This window comes from Labeo rohita, chromosome 16 (genome assembly GCF_022985175.1).
Source record: "Labeo rohita strain BAU-BD-2019 chromosome 16, IGBB_LRoh.1.0, whole genome shotgun sequence".
In the NCBI taxonomy this organism is placed as follows: domain Eukaryota; kingdom Metazoa; phylum Chordata; class Actinopteri; order Cypriniformes; family Cyprinidae; genus Labeo; species Labeo rohita.
The window spans coordinates 36,711,725-36,729,278 of record NC_066884.1 but is presented as its reverse complement, the minus strand read 5'-3'; the positions used below and the strand labels follow the sequence as shown (position 1 = coordinate 36,729,278).

Below are 17,554 nucleotides of genomic sequence, written 5' to 3'. Positions count from 1 at the left end.
ATGCGTTTATGACCTCACGGTTAGATTATTGTAATGCTTTATTGGGTGGTTGTTCTGCTCGCTTAATAAACAAACTCCAGCTGGTCCAAAATGCAGCAGCTAGAGTTCTTACTAGAACCAAAAAGTATGATCATATTAGCCCGGTTCTGTCTACACTGCACTGGCTCCCTATTAAACATCGTATAGATTTTAAAATCTTGCTAATTACTTATAAAGCCCTGAATGGTTTAGCTCCCCAGTACCTGAGTGAGCTCTTATCGCATTATAGTCCCTCACGTCCGCTGCGTTCTCAAAACTCTGGCAATTTGATAATACCGAGAATATCAAAATCAACCGCGGGCGGCAGATCTTTTTCTTATTTAGCGCCCAAACTCTGGAACAATCTACCCTACAATGTTCGGGACGCAGACACACTCTGTCAGTTTAAATCTAGATTAAAGACCCATCTCTTTAACCTTGCTTACACATAACAAATCCACATTCTTATAATTCAAATCCGTTAAAGGATTGTTAGGCTGCACTAATTAGGTCAACCGGAACCGGGAACACTTCCCATAACACCCGATGTACTCGGTGCATCGTCAGAAGAATGGCATCTACGCTAATATTAGTCTGTTTCTCTCTTATTCCGAGGTCACATTAACCACCAGATCCAGTCCGTATCCAGATCAGATGGTCACTGCAGTCCCCCGGATCCAGTCCGAACCCAGCCCAGACGGTGGATCAGCACCTAGAGACGACCTCTACAGCCCTGAATGTCAGCGGAGTCCACATCAACTAGATGAGCCCCAGAGACGGATCCACATTAAAGACCACATCACCTAGACGGCTGTCGGCACAAGACCACGGGAACTTTGGCCAGAGGAGAACTGACCCCCCGACTGAGCCTGGTTTCTCCCAAGGTTTTTTTCTCCATTTGTCACCGATGGAGTTTTGGTTCCTTGCCGCTGTCGCCTCTGGCTTGCTTAGTTGGGGACACTTTCTCTTAACACAATATTGCATTTTATTTTATTGTTTTTGATTAACTACCTTTACCTATAATGTGAGTGTTTAATGTTGCCTTTGGCATTGTTGATGTACTGTTTCCTATTTAATACTGTATTTAATTCTGTATTGTTAAAGGCGGTATATAAATAAAGGTGACTTGACTTGACTTGACAATACTGAGATACATCCTCCTACAAGTGAGGCCAGGAGAAATTTTTGAGAATGCAGTTGTAAGTTTTTGTCACCCCCAAATGACCGGATAATTCATGATCATGTGCCAAATTCAACACTTGCTTTTGACAGGCAACAGGCAAGACAATCTGACAAACAACATCCCACTCATTTGCCATATCTATGTTAGACTTATCAATGTTTCCTTAACAATAGCCCATTCTCGGTCACATAATCAAGTTATTTTTCACAATTTTGAACTTTTAACAGCAGAAAAACACTTAATGAAGAATCTTCTCTGTGTGCAGCCTTAATCTGTTCATGAGAAATAGGTTCAGCTAATAACTCAGACTCATTTGTTAGTTCTAACCCCTTCAACACACTTTTGAGCTTTTTGACCCACAAGACTTTTGCTCTGACAACGGGAGTACATCACAGACTACAAATGACTGGGTAACTCCCATATCCCTCAGGATTTGTACCTCTTTCTGCTCTTCAGGTTTATTCTTTACAGAGACTAACCCCTTTATCAAGAATGGCTTGAACCCTGCATCAATCTGTAATCCTTCTCTAAAGCAGTTTCAGACACAGTCTTCACAAAATTAGCAGGTTTTACCTGTCCTTGCTGATGCTTTCATTTAAACACTACACAATCAGAAATAAGATGTCCCGCCTTGTGACAATAAAAACATTCTTGTCTCTAGTCTCTTTATTCTGCACTGAGCTAGTTTTGGTACAGGCAATCGAGTTTTTAAATGAAGATGAACTCTATGGTTCCTCTGTTTGGACTAGAACAAACACAATCTTGTGTGTTAACACATGCCCGTTTGCAAGAATTGTGGCTTGTGACAGAGACGTCACCTTTTGCTCATTCAGATACGTAACTATTCGTTCCTGCAAACAATTTAGCATTAGCTCTCATTGAATTCAAATCTTGCATGTTACTAGCAGACAGCCATTTATCCAAAAGAATTCCACAAAAGTTTGCTGTGCTACCTTCTTATGGTTCCTAAAACGGTGTCAGAAGGCTTCAGAAACCAATTCATATGCATGAAGAGCATACTGAATCATACTGACGAATCATACTGCAGGCTTTCCTTTAAAGGCAGTCCGGAACAAACTTCCTGTGCTTTCTTGACTAGTTCACATTGTAGTTAAAGACACCAAACCTCTTTTGGCCAACGAAGTGCAGCAGCCACACGCTCAAAAGCAGTGAAATACATATCCACTTCAGATTATCTAAAGTGAGGCACTAAAGCAATATTCTTACTAACATCAAATGTAGTTGCCGCAAGATCACTCACAGACTTTGCTGAACTTGCCAGAGACAAGCGTCATTGTCGCAGTTTTACCTGTTTTTCAGCCTCAAATTTCTAGGTGTAGCTTCATTTGGGCTTGCCGCGTCTGAGCTTCCATCTGCATTAAGGCTAGGCAGACCTTAAGTTGTGCATCACACCCAGACCCAGCACCTGTCGTCTCCTGACGCCTTTCCACAGCCGACGTTCCAACCTCTTCTCTATCCACATCTGGAAATAAGAAATCATCGATTTTCACATCTCTGATATAACGCTCAAATAACAAGAATCAGGATCAGAAGCACTTTAATTCAGCACAGAATTCTGTTACAAATTACTCACCCTCACATCCAAAACCCTCATTTCCAAATCTGTGAGGCTTCGTTTCTTCTCTGGAAGACAAAAAGAGACATTTTGAATGTTTTCGTTGAAACAATGAAACTTAATGGGGTTCAAACCACACTGACCGCACACATTTCTTGCTTATTTAATAATTTGTTGCAATTCTTCATAAGAACTGTCATTTGTGACCCTGGACCACAAAACCAGCCTTAAGTCGCTGGAGTATGTTTGTAGCAATATCCAAAAATACATCGTATGAGTCAAAATTATTGATTTTTCTTTTATGCCAAAAATCATTAGTAAATTAAGTAAAGATCATGTTTCATGAAGATATTCTGTAAAATTCCTAATGTAAATACATTAAAACTTAATTTTTGATTAGTAATATGCATTAGTAAGAGCTTCATTTGGACAACTTTAAAGGTAATTTTCTCAATATTTTGATTTTCTTGCACCCTCAGATTCCATTTTTTCAAATAGTTGTATCTCGGCCAAATACTGTCCTATCCTAACAATACATACATCAATGGAAAGCTTATTTATTCAGCTCAGTTTTGAAAAATTGCCCTTATGACTGGTTTTGTGGTCCAGGGTCACATTTGTAATAGTTGTTTTCTGCACTGTGATGAGCTGAGCAGATTTCACAAATTTGGCAATCACGCTCAAATTTTCATGTATAATAATATAAAATTCCTGCTGGGCCGTGCCTCCACCAGCACTTTCATTCCTGGTTCACAGCTCATCACATGTAGTTTGGTGCAGAGACCTCTCCGTTTCACCTTAACCCTAAAAGGGGTGACATGTCCTGGGGGATACAAACATTTGAGAAGCTGTGGGGAGAGGCAGGGAAAGTTTCATTTCTGTCTCTAAATGTCGCCCTTTTAGGGGTATAAATCAAGATATAAATACAAAACACATATACACCAAATTTGGTGACTGTTTTGTGATATTGTGACAGAATGATTGATTTGTGACAGAAAACTGATGCATTTTACTTATTTAATTACCTACTTAATTTATATTACTTTTTATCTCGGGAAATGACACTGGAGAAATTTGAATCATTTGTCAGGAACAGCACGGTAAGTCAATGAACAAATCTTAATTTACGGTTTTAAAGGGGTCATCAGATGCAAAGTTCACTTTTACATGTTGTTTGAACATTAATGTGTGTTGATGATAAAAATCCATGCAGTGCTTTTTAATTAATCTGTAAAAATAATATTCCCTTTTTCAAATCGAGCCATTCTTCGATGCCTGTCGGTGTGGCTCCCACGATAGTTGATTGACATGAGCGTCTTACCTCAGACCCGCCCTAAATCAGCTGTAACAGTCCGACCTCCATTGTTTCGATGCCGGAGCAGGGATGTAAATTAGACAAGAATATCTCTGATTGAGCGATTGAGGTGTTGCTGGATGTAATAATGAATACAGTGGTCGTTACTCCCAACATCTGAGCCGCTGAAGATGCAGTGGATTACGTTTGTTTGTGAAGGGAATGCGCCTCCCGATCTACATATATCCGTCTATGTTCGCAAGAATCATTTGTGATCCAGCTTCACCTACAGCAGAAGTGAGTATAAGGGTTTTTTAATGAATCTTTGCGATCGCCTTTCCTAATAATGTGCTAGTTAGCAAGTTTAGCGGCTAAACACAGCTAAATGCGGCTAAAGTAAACAGGCTCATCACTCCACAAAGAGAAGAGAGGGGCGGGGCGAACAGAGCTCATTAACATTTAAAGCAACCTCGACCAGAACATGATGATTTTTGCAGAGCTGATAGGCTTTTTCTTTTCATCATTATTGTTGTTAAGTATTTAATTATAAAATTATTATCATTGTAGGACTGTCCAACTCGTTGGGGATCAACCTATGCCATGGTCATGAAAATGGATGACAAGAGCCGTTGTACACTCCCAAACCTAATTTTGCCGTACTAGAGGCTGTCGCAGAATTTACTGATATTTTATCAGCTGAGAATTACATGACAGTCTCATCTCTGCTGCCGATGCTGCATCTTATGACGGATATCCTGAAGGAGAAGGATGTAAGGTAAAGATGACATCAGAAATTAAAATCCTTAACAATCCTAGAGAATCTTAAATCGAAATATAACGACAACACACTTCAGCTGCTGTACAAAGACACCGTCCTTGACTCACACTGTAAGGGAGACCATATTGAGAACTTGATGTGATCAAAAGTCAGCTAGAGGTTGAGGTGGTGAGATTCTGGAAAGGTAAAATCAAGCCACCTGTACACATCAGAGCGGAGGATGAGGAGGCGAAGGAAAAAGAAGAAGCAGCTGAGATACAGCCGGCTAAGAGGAGCAAAACACTGGGACGTGTTCTGGGCAGAATGAAGCAGTCTGTGTCCACAATCCCCGCAGACCAGCGAGCATTAATGGAGATCACATCCTACTTGCAAAAGAAAGTTTTTGATGGCGATGACAAACCACTGAAATGGTGAAAAAAAAACGAAGCTGCTTTCCTTTAATGGCAAACATGGCTAAAGAATACCTGTGCATTACCACAACCAGCACTTCATCAGAGCATGTGTTCAGTGCAGCGGGAAACATAGTTACTCCCCACCACAACCTTTCTTAACCCAGACAGAGTAAACCAGACTGATTTATTGGCCGCTGAACACTACAGCAAAATGTATCTTAATTGTTCCTGGCCTTGTGTTTATTTTAGGAATAGGTTAAATTCATTTGAGAACATTTGAAGTGGTAATTGAACTATTTTGATCCTTCAATTTATTTCTAGTTCTTTCATTGTCTTTTTTTTATTTATTAAAGCCTATTTTGTTATTTATTATTTTTAGGTCACCGTCAACCTGCATGTTCATTTCAGATATTTGTCTGTTGTCATCACGGTTAGCGTAGATGATTCTGTTCATGTCTAGTGGTTTTTGTGTAAATAAAGTCTAGCTGCTGCATTTAGATCCTATTCTTTTATCTTTATTTTTAACAAGCTGTGACAATGGGATGCTTTTATAGTTTTTATTAATATTTTATTAGCATTTAGATTTCTATATACAGTTATATACAGTTTGTATATACAGTTTATTTTATTTCAAGAAACAAATATTTTTTATAGCATTTAGTAAAATATAAATTATAGCCCTAGTTAAATAATGCCTAATATTTTGATGTTTTTTTTTGTCTTCCTTCTCCTTTTCTGAAGAAAACTGCTACATGCTGGTTTAGGCTCAGTCTGGACCGGATCTCTGTAGCATCAGGACTCTGGTTTGTACAGAATTACAACCAGTTACCTACATTTATCTTGACAGTACAATCCAACTGTCCAATGAACAAGAAGTCACTGAGATGAGTGTGATGTGATTGGTCACCTGTTGACTGTAACCAGGGATGCTGCTCAATGTCCTGTAAGCTGGGACGGTCGTCCGCTGCTGCTTTAAGACACCATCTGATCAACTGACGGCAATCTGTGACACACAACACAGTACTTCAGTAACACAACATCAACTACTTGTCGCTCTGTCTATGATTTCTGTCTGTGAACAGCTGAATGTTTGCCATCTCTTACCTGCAGACAGGTGTCTAGGGAAGTGCAGTCTGCGAACCCTCCGTGCGTTTCTGAAAGGTAGAGAACCACACAGGAGCTGGTATAGCGTCACACCCAGTGACCAAGCAGTAGCTGGTCCTGCACGATAGCTGTGGGAACGAAACCACTCCGGAGGGGCGAATGAAAGAGTGCCTGAGAGACCCGAGAGGAAGAAGAGATCAGCTGAATATCTAGATTCAAAATTCATCAAATTCCACAGAATATCATAGTGAGATCTTTTCCTAACCAACCTGCAAACTCTTTATACTCCGAGTCCTTCAGGAGGTGTCCACAGCCAAAGTCCAGCAGCTTGATCTTATTGCTGTCTGTGCAAATGAGCAGGTTCTGTGGCTTGACATCCCGGTGGAAGACGCCGCGGCTCTCGCAGTGTTTGAGAGCGTTGATGAGCTGCATGAGCACCTTCTTGGCCTGGCTCTCATCCAGACAACCGTTCTCCTCACAGAAACTGTGGAGATCCTGGCAAGGATCCGGGCGTTCCAGGATCATGACGTAGCGGCCGGGATGTTCAAACCACTCCAGCAGCTTCAGGACATTGGGACAGGCAGGAGCCGAATTGACCCAGGTCATCAACGCGACCTCCAGCGGCAGCAGACCCTGACCTTCCTGCAGCGGCAGAGGAGACATGAGATCCTTTCATCATCGCTAGAGGACTGAATGTGGATGTATGAGTGTCATAGACCAATAAAACTCAACTTACAACTTCAATGTCCTCGTGCTCCTCGTCTTTAGTGATGTACTTGATGGCGACCTGCAGACAGATGAACCACAGTAAATTACACCTGCTAATTATGACAATAACCTCATGCTCCGTACGTGTCAAATACGGTTTATGTTACATGTCATGAGTAATGAGAAAATGTCTTACTGGCAATCCATCAGAGCTGCGGGTCCCAGCAAACACAGAGCCGAATCCACCTTGACCCAGCATTGGGCCCTTTATATATGAATCTGCAACATACGATCATAAGAAACGTCTTCAAGAGAAAACAGGTGACAGTATCTGAAACTGTACAAATGTTTTATATCAATTAGTTCAATGACAAATCATGTAGTAATTCAGCAATGTCTTGAGAATAAGCCTGACCTTCACGAGAGCGTTTGGCGGGTCTCTCGTATGAGGTGGAGGGATCTTCATCCTCCAAGCTCTGCCGCTTCCTCTTCCTTTGAGTCGACTCAGAAGGCAGAGGAGCGATATAGCCGGGCAGCTCTGGACTCCATGGCTGGGTTGGGTTTGACAGTGTTTTCTGGATGTGGTCACCACACTGTCCTCCAACCTCCTGACCAGCAGCCATCTGGGTGAAAGCAGCAGCGGATCTGGAGCGGCCCAAGGCTGAAAGAGCAGCAGCAGTTTACAATCTATTTCACACAATTTGACATTGTGCTTGTTGTTAACATCATTATTATAACACTGTATATCACAGGGCTGTTAAATGTTTGATTCTGGTTGATAAACACACTCTGTGGTGTGCAATTATGTTGAAGTAAACACACAGTTATGAAGTAGTTCAGGTCTGTCGACTGCATTACAGTTTCATATCATATCACCAAATTATTTCAGTTATTTTCTTGTAGCAGCAACTGAACCAAAACCCACAAACAGATATTACAAATAAGACTAAAAATGTCAAACAATTTCCATGTTTTCGGCACTAAATCACTCTTTAATTATCTCTATTAATCATACCATAACATAACAACAAAAACATGAAAAATTAAAACTCTCACCTCGTCTTTCGCCCATGTGAGCCATCGAAAATATCCTGAAGAATCTCCTACACAATGAGAGGAAAAAAGAAAAGAAAAGATGAAAACAAAAGAAAAGAAAGAAAGAAAAGAAAAAAAGACAAGTAACAGAAACACTTCCAATCAAATAAAAACAAATAAATGAAATAAAACTCTCCTCAGAAATAATCCAAAGTCCTTCAAAAAGTCAACTCAAAGAAAATATCCTCCAACTCCACAGAAATGCTCCGAACTCCTTCAAGAATCACTTTCTCAGCACAAAGTCTGTCGCAGATAAAAGTTTGTCTCCAAAGTCTCGCCTTCAAACAACCCAACAATGAGAAATCGACGGGTTTCAGCTTTTATATCTGTTGCTATAGCAACTCAAATTCGATTCACGCACATTCAAGCTTGAGCTGCTGACTGTAGCGCGATGACGTCGTGTACGTGAGATATCTGTAAAATAAAACCTCCATAATTTTTGTTTCTAAAGCTGGAAAAAAATGAATTTTTACTGAGAAAATGAATTACAACGTAAGATTATTTTCAGTATGTTTTTTTTTTTTTTTTTTGTATGTTTTTGAATCTACATTAACTAATAGATTATATGTCTTAACGAAAAACACTACAATTAAAAATATATATAATTTCTCCATGCATAAAATTGTGCTTTTGTGCAAAGGTGTCCTAAAAACAATATGTATATAATATATAATTTAGATTTTTCTCTTTTTGTCTAGCTTTTGTCCTGACATATAAATAACATTTTAAAAAATGAAATATTTTAAAATGGGGATGAGTGTACTGTGTATTTCTTATCTTTTCAATAGTATTATTAAGATTTTTTTTTTTTATTATTAACATTATGTGCTGATTAATAAAGTGATTTATTAATGAACATATAATTTGTTAATTAATTAAGGATTAAGGAAGTTATTAATAAAAATTTAGTATTGTTTTAAAATAAAAAAGCACTCAATAGACATTACAAAAAAGTAGCTTCAGAATTCATTTTATTCAACGTTCAAAAATAAAAATGAATACTTACATATGAAATGGTTTAAAAAAAAAGAAACCATACTCTGAATATAAAACTAAAAGTGCCAGTAAGTGGTGGCAAATCACTGTCTTAATAATTGAGTCATTCATTCAATCGATTTGTTCAAATGACTGATTCATTCTGAAAGGAAGCGAATGACTGGCTTTATGAACAGCTCACTGAATCATTGACTCATTCGATTCATTTAAAAACCTGGATTCATTCAGTAATTAAATTAAATAAGCTGTAATGTAGCCTATTTTCTGCAATCACTCAGGTAACGTCAGTATGATCCATTTCCATCTCCATATTATGCATTGGCTACTTCCTGATCATTGTTTGTTTCCGTCTACATTGTTTGTCACCTGCAAAGGCAAGCTGGTTATACTTAAAATTAACTGTTTAACTTTGTATCTGATGCTCACCTGTGATTTGTTGATGCTTGATGTTTACATAATCCAGTAAACTTGCATTTGAGTTCATTTTACATCATTAAAATACTCTGATACCATGACAGATACTCAACAAATGCTGCATTTTTTTGTTGTCACACTTAATACTTTTGAGTTGACAGAGTACACTTGGTTTATTTATTTTCCCCACTGAACCTTTATCAGAGTTTGTCCTTAGAATGCAAAAAAGTAAGTGTAAATACATAAATTTACATAACTAAATGGTCCTCATCACTGATGGTGCACACACTACTATACACAGTGTTGACAGAAGATGTTCTGAGAATATTTGGCTTACAATACAAGTGTCTTCTATCATTGCAAGCATCTTTTCTTTTTTTAGTTAAATTCAATTCAAGTTTATTTGTATAGCGCTTTTCATGATACAACTTATACACAGCAAAATGTGGTAGTTTTGTATGTTGTTTCAGGGTTGGCATCATCTGAGGTCCTCTGAGGTGTTGGCATCGTCTCTTCTCGGGTGTTTGGTCATCTCAGATCTTTGTAAGGGTTGGATCCTAGTTTCCTCAGGATGCCCATCCTGTGGCAGAAACAGAGAAGCAAATAGAGAAAAATTAGCATAGCTCAGATAGTTCCAATCAAACAAAAGAATGATAATGTGGATTTGATCAGATATCAATGAAGTACAGGGTTATGAGATGCATTATGTGAATGCTTGGCTAAAGAGATGTGTCTTTAATCTAGATTTAAACAGAGAGAGTGTGTCTGAACCCCGAACGTTATCAGGAAGGCTATTCCAGAGTTTGGGAGGCAAATGAGCAAAAGCTCTGCCTGCTTTATTGGACTTTGCTAACCTAGCTACTACCAAAAGTCCACTAGAGTTTTGCAACCTTAGGGAGCGTGATGGATTGTAGCGTGATAGAAGACTAGTTAGACATGCAGGAGCTAAACCATTAAGGGCCTTATAAGTAAGTAGTAATATTTTGTAACTGATACAGAACTTAATAGGTGGCCAGTGCCGAGACTGTAGAATTGGGGTAATATGATCATATCTTCTTGACCTGGTAAGGACTTTAACAGCTGCATTTCTGACTACCTGTAGCTTGTTTATTGAAGATACAGGACAACCATTTTTTGGTGCTCATGAAAAAGCTTTTGAAAAGTCTGTGTAATGATAAATATTGCATTTAATTCACTTCATCTGTGATAGTGCATGCAAACACCATGAGAGCATCACTAACAAGAGCAGAAAGTGTCCGACTTGACAGCTACGTTTTCAACTCCGCCCGCAACTGCTCTCGGCTACTCTTGCTGATCGCCGTCTGTAGCCGTAGATGAAGTCGAACACACCTAATGCAATGCTTTAAGACACAAGACAAACAAAGAAACATTAAACAAGGACAACACAGACAAAGCTGCCAGGGCAGAGCCCTGACAAGATGATAAAGACCATATTAAGTGTTAATGTTTTTCTATGGGAGGAAAACTCTTAATGAGAGACTTTGTGCATTACGTTAATATTCTGCTGTTCTGTGGCCACGGATTTGCGGGTCTTGTCTTTCTCTACTACAGCTGACTTGCAGTACCCTGTACGTTATGCTATTAAATTATTTTTATTGTTTAACCCCTAGATACATATCTATGGTTTAACCACCAGAGCATCTTCCCTCCACTGGCAACAAGCACCATTTGTGTGGATTGCAAGTGACGTTGCAGGTAGCAGAGATTGTAGCTGGCGATTGCGAGTGACATTATAACTTAGTTTCTTTTTTCTTGTCTTCACCTCCTGGTTACTGTTGTAAAATGTTGAGAGATTCAATAGATATAAATAAAACAAAACAAAAAACAGACTGCAAGTCACGTCACTTGCGGAAATGCATGTCTGAGAGTGCACGTCTGAAAATGCAAGTGCATGTCTGCAGCCAGACCCCATCTGTTACGTGGTAAACGAGACGAGAGGCGAGCGGATCCACATGCGAGCTTTTATTATATGGACGAGACAAAGACATGGTCGTACAGGCAGGGTCAAAACAGGAGCAGACAGGTATATCACAGGCAAAACGTAGAGAATAATCCAATAACGATAGATAGTCCGTAAAGGCAGGCGGCGAACAGTCGAAAACGGGAAACCAGGAACTCAGGAAACAAAACAAAACACAGGGAACTAGGAACTCGGAACAAGAACTAGGAATACTAGGAATACAACAATACAACAATTCAACAATCCGTGAAGAGCACTGGGAAGGACCAGGGCTTTATAGAAAGCCTGATTGGTCACGGGGGCTGAAGCAAACAGTGCGGTGGAGGATGGGAGATGCAGTCCGAAGTGCAAAGTAACAGTCAAAGTGAAATGGAAAGGTGAGAGTGACATCTGGTGGTGAGCGGTCCGCAGAGCACTGACCAGATTCGTGACATAGCCCCCCCCCAAGGAGCGGCTTCCAGACGCTCGAAGGAAACAACAGTCCAGGGGAGCGGTGGGGCGGGAGCGAGACAGGGCGAGGGTTGGAGGGCCAGGTCCAGTGATTGAGGCAGGACCGACAGAGCAGGTACCCTCCGAGGCTCTGGGCCGTTAGGCGGGACGTGACTGGACTCTGGGCCGTCAGGCGGGACGTGACTGGACTCTGGGCCGTCAGGCGGAACGTGATTGGACTCTGGAGCAGCAGTAATAACTTTGTTTGGCTCATGAAGATCAGCTGTGGTTTGACTTGGTTCTTGGAGATTGGCTGTAACTTGACTCGATTCGCGAAGAACAGTAGTGAACTGCTTTGACTCATGGAGACCAGCGGTGACTTGACTTGGCTCATGGAGATCAGCAGTGACTTGATCTGACACGTGAAGACCAGCGGTGACTTGAACTGGCTTGAGAAGATCATTGACTTCACTTGACTCAGGAACCACGGCTGTTACCTTGCTTGACTCAGGAACCATGGCTATGACGTTGCTTGACACAGGAACGACCGCCTTGACATTGCTTGATGCAGGAACGACTGCTTTGACATTGCTGGACTTGGAAGCTTGACTGGACTTGGCGGCTTGACTGGACTTGGCAGCTTGACTGGACGTGGAGGCGTGGCTGGACTTGGAGGCGTGGCTGGACTTGGAGGCTTCAGCTGTAGCCTGACTTGACTCTGGAGCAGCGGCTGAAGCTTGACTTGGCTCTGGAATAACAGCAGCAGCTTGACTTGGCTCATGAGGATCTGCTATAACCTGGCTTGACTCATGGAGATCCGCTGTACTGGGACTTGACTCATGAACAACATGGCTTGGCTCAGGAGCGACAGCTGTAGCGTGACTTGACTCGTGGGGAACAACTGTGACTTGGCTTGACTCGTGGGGAACAGCCGTCGCGACATGAAGGAGCGCCACTTTAGCTGCCCATACTGTCATTAGGGGGGAGTCCAGCACATGGGCCATCATGACCACAGGTTCTGGAATGGCGGCCATCTTGTGGAGTGGCTTGGAGACGGCGGCCATCTTCTGCAGTGGCTCTGGCGTGGCAGCGATCTTGTGCAGTGGCTCTGGCGTGGCAGCCATCTTGTGCAGTGGCTCTGGCGTGGCAGCCATCTTGGGCAGTGGCTTTGGCGTGGCAGCCATCTTGGGCAGTGGCTCTGGCGTGGCACCCGTCTTGGGCAGTGGCTCTGGCGTGGCAGCCATCTTGGGCAGTGGCTCTGGCGTGGCAGCCATCTTGACTGTACTTGGCTCAGGAAAGATGGCTGTAACTTGACTTGAGATAGGAGCGATAGCTCTGACTTGACTTGACACAGGAAACACAGCTGCAACTTGACTTGACTTGAGAACCTGACTTAACTCAGGACATTCAGCTGCAACGTGACTTGACTTGGAAACTTGACTTGACTCAGGAAACACAGTTGCAACTTGACTTGACTTGGAAACTTGACTTGACTCAGGAAACACAGCTGCAACTCGACTTGGCTTGGAAGCTTGACTTGACTCAGGAAATGCAGCTGCAACTTTATATGGCTCTGGTATGGCAGCTGTGATGTGACGGAGCTCTGTTTCCGCCACCATCTTGTGAACGGACTCCGCCATCGCCGCCATCTTGTGAGCGCGCGCCGGCGCTGCCTGCCATCTTGTGAACGGGCACCGCAGTCGCCGCCATTTTGTGAACGGGCACCGCTGTCACCGCCATTGCTTGAGCGTGCTCCTGCACGGCCGCATTTCACGAGCGATCCAGGCGGCAAACGTGTTTGTGGGATCGTGTTCCGGCATGACCGCTAATCTGCGGGTGGGACGCGCGGTCGCCTTGGCTTACTAGTCACATGGAGAGCGTCCTGGAGATGTTGTCCGACAGGAATTCTGCTCTGACTCTGCTGGGGTGCAGGCCATCAGCACGAAAGAGCCTAGGACGTTCCCAGAAAAGACTCCAGTTATTAAGAAGACTGAAGACTGGAGGCGGCGGAGGGGGAGAGGTCCTCGCCTGGGGCCTGGCTCGCATCTTCTGCTGCACGGGGCCTGTGCAGAGAAACACACAGAGTTGAGGTGGTGGGAGTGTTAATATCACACTGCAAACTTACCACAGTGAGCGGCAGCCTGGGATGTTTCCAGCGGCTTTCCGCTCTCGCAGCTAGTGCAACTCAAACGTGTCCTCACCTGCACTCAAAGCTAGACACAAATCTGCCATTAAAGCAAGTAACAATGAGTAAAATGGGCTAGATGGTAAAGGGCTATAAGCTAGTAGCAGACTCAGTAAAATCAAAATAAAACTAGTGATAAGGTGCTTTGATTGTTTTTGTTGTAGAGAACGATCATAGGAATATATTCACACATCATAGAAACGAAGATTAAAAAATAGACAATAAAGAATTAACTTGATGGAGCTCCAACTCAAAACATGTGGCAGCAACAAACAGGAAGTCTTAAACATTTGCAAGCCACTTCAGCACCGTCTCACAAACATGATCCACTGCGACTCTAATTTTGCTTCTTTTCTCTCTGCATTACTTGATCTTTCTGTGCTTTGAAACTGAAAGTACTCCATTTATTCTTCTGAACTTGCTGGTAGAAGCTTCTTCAAAGCTGATGTTAATGCAGTCATCAAGATGTTCTTTACATTGAGTTTCCTTGTTTTGATGCATTTCAAGCCAAGTTCAAATTCAGAGTTTTCTCCTGCTGACAGTTGTGCCTCAAAACTCACACAATCATACACCAATTTTCATTTCTTTGTTGATACTTCTGGCCACTGAAGTTAGTGGACTGGTGGCGCGATCACAAACGTCAGCATCCTACATCAGGAGAACGACAAGCAAATCCTCCAATGAACCTTGCATCTGAAACAGACAAGTGTACACACACACACACACACACACACACACAGAGCAGAGCAACATATGCATAACAAGCTTACACAGCGCAGCGTACAGTACATAACAATATCACTAAGTTATCATATGGCTTCTACTGCTCTTTTTTTCCACTGTGCAAAACACCAGAGAGAATCATAGCCACTTCCAGCATTCTGGGAGTCATTTTTAAAGGACTTGCCACTATTTTTCAAGCTGTTTCAGATACATGTTTCTACCCCTTAATTCTGAACACATTATATATGAATGAATAAAATTCACAAATGACATATCCTGCAAACTGATGTTGCTATTATTGTCAGATCAGCCTTTCTCACATCTTCCACTTGTAGTGCTGGATGGTGAAATGGAGCATCCAGGAGCAGATTAAACTGATGTGTCAGAGGTGTAGAGGTTCAAGTTAAATGACATAAATATGATGACAAAAATGATACTATATGCCAGGGATAGGCAACATTGGTCCTGGAGTGCTGATGTCCTGCAGAGTTTAGAGTTTCTGCAGAGAAAAAAAGACTGACCTGGCTGTAGTCTTAGAGATCCTGAAGACATTGATTAGCTTGTTCAGGTGTGTTTGATTAGAGCTGGAACTAAACTTTGCAGGACAGCAGCACTCCAGGACCATCGTTGCCTATCCCTGCTATATGCCATATCTCTTGTACTTTTTTTTGCGTAACCCTACACAATATAAATAAACGTGTGTCTGTCAAAGATTTGTACATTATGCCTCCAAAAACTCACTGTGAGTTATTCAGTTTGTTTTCTGGCTTCTGCTGGTCCCAGAAAGCCATCAAGATCCTCTTCTTTTCAGGTCCTCTATGGCTTGCTGTGAAATAAACACCACCCACAGATTGTGGTACTCCTCTGGCACTCCAGACAAATCACCGGGGTCCTCCTGAAACACAGAAGCAGAAGATACAGCAGAAACAGCAGACACTAGACAGTTAACATGACATGACAGATTCCATGACATACTAGTCCCATCTGCCCAGTTCATCTGAGGGTTATGCTGCACTAGCCATGAATGACCCAAAACTACAGGAGTGAAAGGAGACTGAAGAATAAAAAAGATGACTGTCTCTTGGTGATTGTCCGAGATGGTGAGACTCACCAGGAATGTTGACTCGGAGGACCCTCAAAAGAATACGGCCATCCAGGGCATAGACAGTGGGAGGGTCTTCCAGCTCTTGTAAGGGAATGCCACGCTCTAGAAAACACTTCTCATCAGTAAAGTTCTCCTCTGCTCTGAGTCGATGAGGGCGGTTCAAGAGAAGGAGGAATTCCCCCAGTGCAGAAGAGCGGCAAGGGATGTGCGAGTCTTTGAGTCAGGGGAGAGTGTAGTGACGCTCGCCAGTACTCACCGATCTACTGACGAGTGCTGGCTTTTACAGGGCAGGCAGGAGCAAAGTGACCAGCGACACCACAGTAGAAACAAGAGTCTATTCTGAATGCGGAGTTGGCGTTCTGCAGAAGAAATACAGATACCTCTCAGTTGCAAAGGCTCAGGACCCAAAGATGACTCGGAGGTGGTGACAGCAGTGGTTCAGCAGAGGTTTGTGGTTCGTCAATATAGCCCTGAGCGCAATGACCAAGCTCAAATTGCTTGTCTAGGCAGAGAGAATACAACCTCACACTGAGTTAAGAAGGCTCGACATTCATAGGCTCACCTGAGTAGCAAGGAGGATTGTTGATTCTTGGCTCAGAGGTGGTTCGAGGCTCAAGAGAAGGGGACTGGCTCTGCAGGAGATCGGTTGGTCAGATCAGTGATTTGAGCTGCCAGGCTCTCCACAGCATGTCGGGTAGCAAATATTTCCTCCTCATGTCTGCCCAGCACAGCTCCCTGTAAATCGACTGCTGAGTGGATCGGCATCTCCTTCACTGCATCCATCATTGGGCAGATTATTCTGTCACAAGATTAAGGAGGACTCAAGAGCCAAGGTAGGTCAAAGCAGATCATTTGTTAGGAAAAAGGTAACTTATGCAGTCTGCCACTTTGGCCGAATCTGGCAGGTGCAGAGCTGCATATCCTTTGAGTGCAGTGACAGCAGGTCTGGTCGCGAGCGCCGATCACAATAGTGTGCAGCTGAGTCTAAGTAGCACTAACAAGGGGAGAATGAAACAAGAGGAAGAATCAAACCCGGCTCATGACAAATTCACTGCTTTTCTGAAGAGTGTTATAAATATGACAAAGAAGGCTGATATATATGGTGTATTGAACTATTCTAACACAAAATCTGAAGAATTTTAACTGGACTATTTTAATTTTATAGACCCATGAACTTGACATGTGGGATTATTCAGATTATTCAGAACAGGTCAAATCTATTGTACCATCAGCTCAATTCAAACCAGTTATAAATTTACATGAGTGCATTAAATATGACACAATGGGCAGATAAACAGTGTAATGCACTACAAAATGTATAGACAGAAGAATTTTTACTTTACCATTTTATTTTTATGGACTCATGAAGTCACTATATGAAATGTTACAGGTAAATTACTTAGAAAATACAAAAAAAAAACACTGCATCATTGCATTTTGTTATAACATTTCTGAGCTATTTCTATTTTATTTTTATTTATTTATTTTGTGCAATTTGTTTGTATTTTTAATTTTAAAGTTTATTGTCAGTTTCCATTCTCTGTGCATATCGCCACCTACTGGCCTTATTTGA

The 17,554-nt window shown here is 42.0% G+C and overlaps 2 protein-coding genes and 1 long non-coding RNA gene across 3 annotated transcripts in view; all 3 read right to left on the bottom strand.

Annotated features, from left to right (window-relative positions):
* Positions 1 to 2,585: 2,585 nt before the first annotated feature.
* LOC127177879 (serine/threonine-protein kinase pim-1) lies at positions 2,586 to 8,319 on the bottom strand. The gene is made up of 9 exons (XM_051130399.1): positions 8,110 to 8,319; positions 7,469 to 7,714; positions 7,250 to 7,332; positions 7,082 to 7,132; positions 6,615 to 6,987; positions 6,346 to 6,516; positions 6,149 to 6,244; positions 2,796 to 2,845; positions 2,586 to 2,684 (listed from the first exon to the last, which is right to left on the bottom strand). The coding sequence occupies exons 1-9, from the start codon at positions 8,132 to 8,134 to the stop codon at positions 2,586 to 2,588; spliced, it is 1,194 nt and encodes a 397-aa protein (XP_050986356.1). The 5' UTR covers positions 8,135 to 8,319.
* Positions 8,320 to 13,850: 5,531 nt separating this feature from the next.
* LOC127177923 (uncharacterized) lies at positions 13,851 to 16,621 on the bottom strand. The gene is made up of 4 exons (XR_007829277.1): positions 16,544 to 16,621; positions 15,988 to 16,340; positions 15,618 to 15,771; positions 13,851 to 14,846 (listed from the first exon to the last, which is right to left on the bottom strand). It is a non-coding gene; the product is annotated as an uncharacterized LOC127177923 (long non-coding RNA).
* A 2-nt stretch (positions 16,622 to 16,623) lies between these two features.
* The window catches only part of LOC127177922 (serine/threonine-protein kinase pim-3), a 34,632-nt gene continuing 33,701 nt past the window's right edge, over positions 16,624 to 17,554 (bottom strand). The window contains exon 7 of the mRNA XM_051130474.1: positions 16,624 to 16,975. Within this exon, the coding sequence (XP_050986431.1) occupies positions 16,944 to 16,975 (32 nt within the window). The 3' untranslated portion in view covers positions 16,624 to 16,943. The remainder of the gene's footprint in view (positions 16,976 to 17,554) is intronic.

Coding starts and splice junctions, on each gene's coding strand:
- LOC127177879 (XM_051130399.1), bottom strand. CDS start 8,134: ATGGCTCACATGGGCGAAAGACGAG. Junction 7,333..7,468: donor CGCCAAACGCTCTCGTGAAG/GTCAGGCTTATT, acceptor CGTATGTTGCAG/ATTCATATATAAAGGGCCCA. Junction 2,685..2,795: donor TGAGGGTTTTGGATGTGAGG/GTGAGTAATTTG, acceptor TCTTATTTCCAG/ATGTGGATAGAGAAGAGGTT.